The 11415-nt window shown below is 27.6% G+C and overlaps 1 protein-coding gene across 3 annotated transcripts; it reads right to left on the reverse strand.

Annotated features, from left to right (window-relative positions):
- Nucleotides 1–2993: 2993 nt before the first annotated feature.
- LOC101511022 (probable serine/threonine-protein kinase PBL19) lies at nucleotides 2994–6906 on the reverse strand. 3 transcript variants are annotated; one of them, XM_004516935.4, is made up of 5 exons: nucleotides 6779–6906; nucleotides 6061–6445; nucleotides 4718–4978; nucleotides 4142–4264; nucleotides 2994–3799 (listed from the first exon to the last, which is right to left on the reverse strand). In XM_004516935.4, exons 2-5 carry the CDS (start codon nucleotides 6421–6423, stop codon nucleotides 3236–3238), a joined length of 1311 nt encoding a protein of 436 aa, XP_004516992.1. In that variant the 5' UTR covers nucleotides 6424–6445; nucleotides 6779–6906; the 3' UTR covers nucleotides 2994–3235. The 3 variants fall into 3 exon arrangements, with proteins under 3 accessions (XP_004516992.1, XP_073220121.1, XP_073220122.1); XM_073364020.1 differs by lacking the exon at nucleotides 6779–6906 and adding an exon at nucleotides 6567–6724; XM_073364021.1 differs by lacking the exons at nucleotides 6061–6445; nucleotides 6779–6906 and adding an exon at nucleotides 5871–5893.
- Nucleotides 6907–11415: the final 4509 nt, after the last annotated feature.

The following is an 11415-nucleotide window of genomic DNA, read 5'->3' on the forward strand; positions in this document are numbered from 1 at the left end:
TATTATAAATTTAAATGTGAATTTAAACACACTATAAAAAAAATCATTCACACATTAGATTTAGTGAATAAAACTATAAAGACTTAATATGTATTTTGTCTCTAAATTTAACGGATTTAGATCTTTTTAATTTAAAGATTTCTTAATCTCTTTTAATTTACTTTATTTCTCTTAATTTTTTATTTGATTGGATTGAAAATTTATATCATATAAATCAGGTATAATTTGTTTACATAAATATACAATCATTTGATTGGATTGAAAATTTATATCATATAAATCAGGTATAATTTGTTTACATAAATATACAATCATTTGATTGGATTGAAAATTTATATCATATAAATCAGGTATAATTTGTTTACATAAATATACAATCATTTGATATGTCATTGAGAAATATTATGTACTTTTATTTAATATTGTTAATTTTCATAAATTTCAATAACATATTAAATAATTTTAAATTTATGTGAAATTTTATATGTATGATTTAGATGGTATAAACTTTTAATCGTTTAAAAAAATTTGAGAAAAAAAAAATAAAGCAGATGGAAGAAGATATGTGTAGACTATTCTTTAATACGCCACATCTAATTTCTCTACCCTAACTTTATAAAAAATTCTAACTATCCCTTTCATTATATTTAAATACGTTTATCCTATCTTTTCCACCCCATTTATCCAATTTTCTAAAGCACAACATTGCAAGTTATGTTAAGAAATCGTCAGAAAAACAATTTAATAAAGTTAAAGGCTAAGATCTAAAGTACAAAATGGTAGGCAGATCAAACTTAGTTTTGTAGCATCAAGCAATAATGGTCCTCAAAACTATGGATTCTCCAATCTCCACTCAATGGATCTTCTTACTAGTTTGTTTAGAAAAGAAGAAAGTGGAAGTAAATAAATTTGAGGAAGACCGATAAATTCTTATATATTTATGAGTTTGATTGAATACCGATATACTTAAAATAAGACTAATTAAATATAAAATAATTATGTGACTTCGATTATTCAAAGTACATGAATGTTTATCTTTTTTAATTAATCATCAAAACATCATCAAATGTCAAAAGTGAATAATCTAAACACTAAAAAATGATTCATTTTATTTGAATCCAAAACAAATTAATCAGGTGAAATACGACTGATGCAAGTAATCAACTCTACTTAAAAAAAAACATAAAAATTGCAAATTTTATTATGAAGAGTGAAGAATGGTTGCAAAATTGAGAGCTCAGCCCAATACTATAGTGTCATTGTTTTAGCAAATAGAACTATAAAGATTTAATATGTATTTTGTCCCTAAATTTGACTCCATCCAAAAGTGTGATGAATTTGTGTGAACTATCTTTTTAATACGCCACACCCAATTTTAAGAAGAACAACATTGCAAGTTATTTGAAGAAATAGTCTTTTTTTCATATTTTCCTAATTTAAGTCAAATTTCCCTATCAGATTTTCTTCTACATAGTTTTTTATTTTTATTTTATTACAATTGTGTATAATAATAATATACCAAGACATGAACTAATAGTACTCAATACAAGACTTAGAGTGAAACACGGTGGATCATGTTGCCAATACCAAGAAAATATAATTAATAATAATAATACCATAAAAATTTAAAGCCATAGAAACTTGCTCTATATCATGAGCCACACTATATACGACTATCTAACAATATAAATTTTGATTGGTCCAGCAGAAGAAGTTGTTGCATTATCACTTTCATTGTACAAATGAATGAAATATTTCTGAGCAATGACTTGCTACTTGTGTATATGTTCTTGTCTTCATAAATCTTTATATACTTTTCCAATCACCCTTTCCATACTTTTTCAACCCTTCAATAAATAACCTATATTCAACCAATGCTAAGATTAAAAGGCAATGGCATTGTAAGAGAAGTCAAAATTTGATTTTTATTTAGAGACTAAAAAATAAAAAGGTTAAAAGAAAAAAAAAATTCCAAATAAATTCTCCCATCATAGCTTTGCAAGCCTTCTCATGATAACACCACTGGCTTATGTGTTCCACTTATCAATATTATATTATCCTTATCAAATAAACGTTTTGTAGACCACTAACACTCATGCTTATAATTAATTTTCTAAATTTTATATAAAATATAATTTAAATTTATTAAACTGTCAATGTTAAACATTCAATTATTAATGTTAAATTTTTTTTTTATAAAAATAAAGATATATTAAGAATATTAGTATTAAATGAGTTAAAAATAATTAATTTTTAATTATAATAGTGACCAAATTTAATCATTTTTTTGTTTATAATATAGTGTCTAGAGAGTACATTATATTACTCCACACTCATAAATGATCATTATTTGACTAAAATGTTCAGCAAAAATAAAATCATTATTTGACTAAAATAATAAAGGTCAAATTAAAGTAATAAATTATTATCAAGAATAAAAGTAATAGGTTTTTATCTGCTAAATATCATGTCTCGAATTTTGAATCCGAGACCTCGCAGTTGTATGCGACTTTTTTTTAGCATTTCCTCTACAGATAAAAAAAAATCACAGCTTCTACCTCTTGGTGATTATAATTTAGTTTTTCTACATCCAATGAATAATAATTATGGAATACCTTTTTTTTATACCGAAAAATTTGCAAAGCCCAAAAGGACTATAAAGCCAAGATGAATGTTCATACAACCTCCAATTTTTTGATTTTTACCAGATTCTAACTTTCAATATATTTGAGGTGGGGAAACAAAAAGCATTCACCTAAAGTCAAAGTGCAAAACAAAGAGACAAGCCCCAAATCATAGGCCCAAGTCAACCTAGCTGAAGATAAAGACAACAAACCCATGTGTCTCTCTAGGTCACCAGTACATGTCTCAATTATTTTATGAAAATTTGAAGAATTTCATTGTTTTTTATATTAAACAAAAAAAGAAAGAAATTTAATTGTATAAAGTTGGTTAAGTTTGTCAAAAGAGAAGCTAATATGACATATCAAATATTTAAAAAGAAAAGCTACAAACTTATATATATTATAAAATCACTTAATTACTATATTAACAATACAAATGTCAACTAAGAAGCTGCTATACTATATATTTAGCTCCCATGCAAAATATTTGGCTACTAAAAAAACAAAACTTAAGATCATTAGCAATGTAGTGTTGCCACCATTCTATACATCAATCACAGGAAAAATTTCAAACTTTGTGTTGCATATCCATCACTCATCAATTCATTTACCTATGAATACACATTGGCTCTCTGTTGAATCATAAATCTTCTTCTACTAGCACCCTCCACATGCTCACCAAGTTTTGCAAGATGTTCCATCCTCTTTTTCCTCAACTCCTCTGAGGCCGATTGATTCGCCTTTTCTTCGGCCTCAACCGAATCATCATTTTCGTATACCTCGACGCTTTTCTCGTTAGACTGTTCTTCTTGTTGTTCATCAGAATCTTGGATTATTTGTTTCAGTCTCTCCACCACCTGACTCATTGTTGGCCTATCTTTTGCGCTCTTGCGCAGGCAATGATCTGCGAGCTTGGCCATTTTTCGCGCGGCATTAATCGAATACTGTCCTTCAAGTCTTGAATCCATTATCATTTCAAACTTTTTGCTATCAGGTGGATAATGTTTCACCCATTCCAATAGTTTTTGCTCCAATTTCGGCCGGTTTCTTTCCAAAGAACGCCGGCCGGTTAGTATTTCATATAGAACAACGCCGAAACTCCATACATCACTCTTGGCAGTGAGATGGCCTGTCTCAATGTAATCTGGAGCAGCATAACCATGTGTCCCCATTACCTGAAATAAACAAACATGTCTGAGACAACTATAGAAAGGAACTGCAATCACTTTGCAGTCGGAGATATAAGCAGAATTAACCGAACTCTATTATCAAACCTTGCGTGTTCTTTGTTAGGGTTTTTCGTATTTATTTCTTTTGAACCGGAGTTACTGTTCTAAGTTCTGACATGATCATATTAAATCAATTGCATATTTATAAAATATTAGATGTTTTTGGGGTCCTACACAGAAAATTCCAACATAATAGTCATTCAATATTCAAAATCTCTGCAAAAAAGTACACTAAACTGATGCAAAGTGGAAATAGTAATGAATAAATATAGGGCACACAAGACTTACAGCAGTTGAAACATGAGTATCACCAGCTTCTGGTCCCTCCCTAGCAAGTCCAAAATCAGAAAGTTTTGGCTTAAAATTTTCATCCAGTAGGACATTTGAACATTTAAAATCTCTATATATAATCTACAACAAAACAATACAAAATGTTAAAAACAGAGTTCAGCAGAACATGCAATAGAAGATGTAAACATAAGTTTCTACTTTCTATCATTATTATCATATTAAACTCTAAAATTATTCAAATTCTTAAGTTTAATATTTTTTTGAATTAACCCTCCGGTTCTCAGGGAAAGGGACCTTGGTAATTCTGAAGTTTGGCCGAGAGGTATGTAAAGTCTAGGCAATGATTGTTCGAGTCAAGGTTCGAACTCGGGTACTCCTGATCAATTTGATCTTCACTGGAGTTCATTAACCACTTGAGCCCACCCACTTGCTTAATTCTTAAGTTAAACATAGTTGCACATTACAATGTTATGGACCAATTCTCTTAAAAGACTTAAATGATTAGGTCTAAGCATGTGAATGGAAGCAAGAATAATAATATATAATACATAATCATATAGCATTAATTGGAACCTGGACTTCTAGTTCTTCATGAAGATAAGATAAGCCTTGAGCTGCTCCAAGTGCAATTTCAAGTCTTGTTTTCCAAGGTACAGGATCATAAGCTTTATTGAAAAGATGAGCTTCTAAGCTTCTATTTGGCATGTATTCATACACAAGTAGTCTTTGGATCCCTCTTTCACCATCCAAAGCACAGTATCCAATAAGCTTCACAAGGTTTGGGTGCTCCACAACACCAAGAAACTGAACTTCAGTTAACCATTGTTTATGACCCTACATCAGACAAACAAAAACAAAATTGGTCAAAAGAATGTCCTAATATCACCGTATTTTACAATATCAAAACATAACATCCTATTCAAAGTGAATAAACAAGCATTATAAAGAAAGTAACAAATGGAGTGAAGTAATTATCTATCTGCAAAATTCAAAGATCCTAAGACAGAGGATACCATTTTAAAGCCGATAGGTGAATACTCTAATGTCCACAAACAAGAGTTCGATGGCCTAAATTTTTCAACAAGGAGATGTTCTAAAAATCACTATACTTGGTCCAGTATACTTGGATCCACTCCAGCTCCCCCACCAAGTCGAACAATGACTCTGATACTACCAGTTGGGGAGTCCAAGGGAGCACGAAAGCAATAACAAGCTAAAGATCTAGACCACCACGAGACTTTGACACTGTATCTCCACTCAAAATTTTAAGCCATTGGGAATTTGGGTTACGGTTCTTATATATTTTTCATTTAGCTCATTCTTAATCGATGTGAGACTAACCATTCACGCTTAAACTTCAACTCAGACTCATGGTTCACTAATGTAAAAGTATTTACACAATCAAACTTATTATCATTACTTTACCCATGTATACACCAAGTCAAGTGGGGAAGAAAGTCCTTCCTTAACCTCAAATAAAACAGTCAAGTATTTCATGAATGAAGGATGACACTTCTTTAGTGAATCATTTCGTATGAATAAACATAATATTGTAATAGACAGAATATAGAGGTAATTCTCTAATTCATTTAAATAAAATTTATGCTTTTCACATTAACTTATTTAAGAGACATTAAGGATCTCTCAAAATTAGAAACATGTGTTTCTTTTGTAGCATTCTCTAATCTAAAAAACTACATCCCAAGAAATTTCATTAGTCTCACACCTGCAATGCATCCTTGTTAAAAGGACTATTAACTTGGAACAAAAGGAATACTTCCCAAGTATGAAACACAAACACCTTGACACTAGTAATAATCTGAGAAAATGAATTAATTGAATGTAACAGTGACACATGTTTGACACCAGACACACAATCGATCAAAAGTATCGGTGAGAAATTTCTTGAGTCATACCTGCAATGCATCCTTATTAAGCCTTTTGATTGCTACTAAAATAGGATCCCCATTTCCACCAACAGGCTTGATTGAACCTTTAAACACACTTCCAAATCCACCTTCACCTATCTTAAGAAGCCTACTGAAATCACTTGTAGCACGTTTAAGCTCTGAGAATGAAAACACCCTCAAATTATGACCCTTTTCCTCATAAAGTTTTGGTATACCCTTAGGTGAAGATGCAGATGAACAAGAAGACTTTGTAGCTCTTTCAGATCCTGAAAACTGAAGTTTCTCTTGTTCTTTCAATTCAGGTGCTGATCGTTGACCCCTATTCTTGAATTTATATTTGAAATAGTAAAAGCACTTCATTTCAGTCATATAAATTCAATCAACTATGAGTCTGCAATAATTTCAACAAAACACAAAAAACAATGATTTTGTCAATATTAAATCATCATGATAATACAATTTCCAACTACAAACAAGAAGAAGAAGAAGAAAAAAAAACAAGTTTCGAATACCCCTTATGCAACTAGGATTCAAAAGTGCAAAAAAGTTTGAAAATTTATGCAACCCAGATGAAAATTTACACAAAAAAATTAAACTTTGAAGCAAAAACACATGCAAAATGAAACAGAAAGTGGTAAATCAAATGAATAAGGTTCAAAAAGAAATTTTTATGAAGAAAGAGGTAAAAGGGTTGAAAAAAATTTGAAAATATTGGAATCCTTACATGTATATTGGAGAACACAAAGAAGCATGGTTACGGCTACACATTGATTCTAGAGGGTTGTTTATGCTTTTTGTGTATTGAAAAAGATGGTTCAACATTCACGTATATTGTCAACTTTGTCTTTTATTTCTTTTTGGTCACGGATATCAAAAGAATTAATTAAAATTAATTAATATTTATTAAAAGTGACTTAAATCTTAATTTATACTTAAATATGTTTAAATAAAAGTTAATTTATTAATAAATTTGAATGTAAAAATTTTATTGGAATTCAAAAATTACAAATTTTAATTTAAAAGTAAAATTAATTTTGTAAACAATATACAAACCTCATAAAATTAATTTTACACATTCATAATTAATTTTAATCTCCAAATTTAAAACCAAACATACCCTACCTTGTGAAGAAAAAATAAACTTGTGTGAAGTTTTGTCTTCTTATATTTTGACCAACACGCCATCTTTCCACTGTTTCTGTTTTGTTAGTCAAAGAGGACTGCATTGACCAAATTTAACCAACAAGTTATTTAGAAAAATCTTATATTGGTGGAGTGGGACAATTAATTTTTTTCATAAATTATGTACCTACTAGTGTTGCTATAATAATGATTTTGCGTGACCAAGTATACTCTCTAATTCTCTCTATGTAAGTTCTCATTTACCATATTTATTCCTACATATATATATATTTTTTAACGGATTTGTAAATTTTTTTTATATTATTAGTGAAATATTAATTTTTTTTAATTAATATATTTTTATTTATTGTATTTCAATTCATTTAATTAGTCCACCAATTACTATTAATATAAATATTTTTATTATTTTTATTTTAAATAGATAAAATTGAGTTAATATATTATTTAAGATAGAATGAAGTAATAAAGAGTAATCTCTTTTGATAGTGATAATTTTTCTCAAGAATTTTAAAGCTATTGTAATTATAGAGTATGATTTGAACTCAAAATCATTTGCTAATTTGAAAATTAAATATATCATCTCATTCAAACCCATTAAAGTTTATAGAAAAGTAACTTGGAAGAATAATACTCTCCCTCACTCAAATGTGGCTGAAAATATGGGCTTTAGACTAGCTTTACATTTCACATCAAATTTGGGCTTTCGATGTATCATTATTGATGGAGGCTCTCTTAATATTGTTAGAGTTATTAATGCACCTTATGCAAACAACTCTTATTTAGACACCATTATTGTCGATTAAAAACATTTTCTCTCTCTCTTTTTTCTTTATATATTGTTGCTCATATAAAGAGAACTTCAATGTCCCTGAACACGTTAACTACGTATATTTTATCTTTGATTAACATTATGTGGATTGTGAATTGTTCTCCTTATATTAACTCTTATATTACACCTGATTTAACTAATTATTGAAATACACTTTTATCTGTTGTCAATATATTTTGGTCGCTAAATATCAATTTAGCGGCAAAAAGTTGACTTTATAATTTTAAAAGATGAAATTCGAATCTCTTTACAAAATATTTATTAATACTATTTTAATTAATAATAAGTTTCTTCATTCTTAATATTTTTTTCTTCATTCTTAATGAAAAAAAAATATAATTAATACAATTTTAAAAAATTGAAAAGATTAATTATTTTGAGGTAATCTAATATGTATATAGTATATTTGCTGAGTTCTGATTATTTAGAAAATAAAGTTAGAAAACGACAGCTTTATATTATTATGTTAATATTTGATTATTTATAAAACAAATATTCACGGTATATTTTAGTTTTAAACTGTTAAATATAAAATTATTTTAAAACAAGTTTTACAGTATTAAAAAAAATGGCGTGTCAGTCATTAATTTTGACTAATAATTTCTTTTAATTTATCTATGCGAACATTACTATATAGTCTATTAAAGATAATTAAATTAAGAGTTTTGATATATTCATCTATTCAATTTTGATCATGTGATTAAATAAATTATTTCTATAAGTAAAATAAATTTTTTAGTTAAAATTATAACAAAAAAAGTTATTTCAAAATAGAACAAAAAGACAAAATTTATAAATTTAAAAAACATCAAATTTATTTATACATGAGATATCATTTAACTAGTACATATTTAATTTACAACTGCTTCTTGAGAAAGAAAAAAAGTTGAATTGGTACATTTTGAAAATGATGTATGTAAAAGAGGGAAAATTTAAAGAAACCAATTACTAATATTTACCAACCAGTTTAATGTATGTAACAAAGATTAATTAAATGAATTAGTTTTTTATTTTACGAGAATTAAAAGAATGAGTTGCATCTCATGATTTTAATATAAAATTTTAGAATTAATAATACCTTGAAATTTTGTTAGACATTAATGTGATGAAGGTGAAATTAATTCAAAATTTAAATTTATTTGAAATCATTAAATATAAAAATGGGTTTAACGTTATGCTTAGTTTATTATTAAATTAAAATTATTTTTTATCTAAATTCATCGTTTAGTTAAAAATAATATAATCGATATTTTTGTAATATTGTTCTGCCATATTATAATAAAATATATACTTATTACACATTTAAAATATATAACTTGATGGTAATATTGAATACAAACAATTCGTTTTATCATTTAATCTAATTTTTTTACTTGAGTGTGTATTATTTTGTATAAGTAAAATGAGTCATTTATTTTTTACTCATATATGTGATATAAAGAATACATATATACATGCAGATCCATTCGACTAGACGATTATAGCTATAAGATTTTAGCCACAACTTCATTGATATTATATTTGCTATTGATTATTTTCTCTACATTAAAGATGTCGTCTTATGGTGGTAAATTCATGGAAGAACATTACAATGTTGTCAAGTTATTTCTCTTCGCTTTTGTTATATTTTTTCAATTTCTGATTGGTCGTATTGTGATTTATCGGAATAACAAAAACATATTTCAGACCCTATTCCTACTATTGCTATCAAGTGCAACATCAACTATGGAAGTGAGTCTTGTTTTACATTCAATTCCTACCACCATTTTGGTCATATGGAGCTTCTTGATTGCAAATGTTGTTAGCCTTAATTGGCAACAAATTAGTCGTACTATTGCAAATGTTGTTAGCCGTAATTGGGAACAAAGAAAGGATATTTTCATAGTATTGAGTTTCTTTCTTTCAATAATTGGCTTATTCTGGTTTTTTTTTTTTAATTTGAAGTCATAATTTGTAACTTTTGAGTATAAATATTATTTTTGAATTGTCTTTAACAATAATTAATTAATTTGTCCTGCTAACTTATTATTATTATTATTATTATTATTTTTAATCGTGAATGTTAGTCATTAGTATGATTAGTATTTTGTTGAGCATGAATGAACCTTATAACTTCTTTGTTACTCTACTCTCTAACTTTACCACAAAATCATATATTGTATATATGTATGAATACGTACACTATTGTGCATAGGAGAATCACAACAATATAAATTTCATTTACCTCAAAAACAAATTCTCTCTATAATAGCTGACTATTAATTAAATCTATGTAGCGTAGTTGTAAATGTTCAACATTATAATATTAAATGACAGAGTTTAAATTATTTTTAAGATAATTGTTGATTAATCATTACTGAAGGTAAAAAAAAAAAAAGATCTCAATCCAAGATTGATCTTGGCAGTGATGAAGATCGATCTTGGTTTTGTTGAAACAACAATATCAATTTTATCAATATAAAATATGATTGTAAAGCATAAAATAAATAGAGATAGAGATAGAAAGAGAGATCACACAAGGATATATCCTGGTTCACCCAACCCGGGTTACGTCCAGTCCTCACAACCGTGAGATTTTTCACTAAATGTTCAAACCAAGATCGTTCTTGGTTTTCATGGATCAATCTTGATCTTTACACAATTCCTACCCTTCTACCTAGAAAGGATTTCTTCAATTCTACCTTACTGTTTTGGAAAGGCTTTAACAAGTTACCTTTCAAAACATGAAAGGATTTTTACAATTTACTCAAGATTTGACAAAACAACCTTGAGTTACAAAGTGATGGATTTGAGACTATTTAGAATCTTGATATTTACTCAACTCTTGTTTGAGAAATATATTCTGTAAATAGACCTCAGTTGTAAATGATTACAACACAAAGATTAAAACAAAAATAGGGTTTGTTGGAAGTCTAAGGAACCGCCATCCTGAAATGCAGTTTACTTTTGAGACCGCTTCTTCTTGATGTTACCGATCTCGTCATTTATCTCTTTCTTCTTTATTTTCTTTTTACTCAACTTCTCTCTATATTTCATATTTCATTTCAAGCATCTCTATGTGAATCTCTTTGGTTTTCTTTTCTGTAAATAAAAAATATTTCAAAATGACAAAAATTTGAAGAAGTTGGTTAAGTGCAGAAAGTTAGAGTAATTAACAATTGCAATCCTAAATTTTTTGAAAATGTTAAATTTATAAACGACAAAACTGTATTTTTGATATAGTTGAAAATTCTTAAATAATTATTATTTAGCAAGTTATTTAGCAAAATATAAATAATAATAATTATTTAAAATAGTCAATTATTTAATTATTAGTATTTGTATTTTATGTCAACTTAGTTATTTAATAAGATAAAATTGTGGTTCCAAAAATCAATCTCAAGTGATAA

This window comes from Cicer arietinum, chromosome 7 (assembly GCF_000331145.2).
Source record: "Cicer arietinum cultivar CDC Frontier isolate Library 1 chromosome 7, Cicar.CDCFrontier_v2.0, whole genome shotgun sequence".
In the NCBI taxonomy this organism is placed as follows: domain Eukaryota; kingdom Viridiplantae; phylum Streptophyta; class Magnoliopsida; order Fabales; family Fabaceae; genus Cicer; species Cicer arietinum.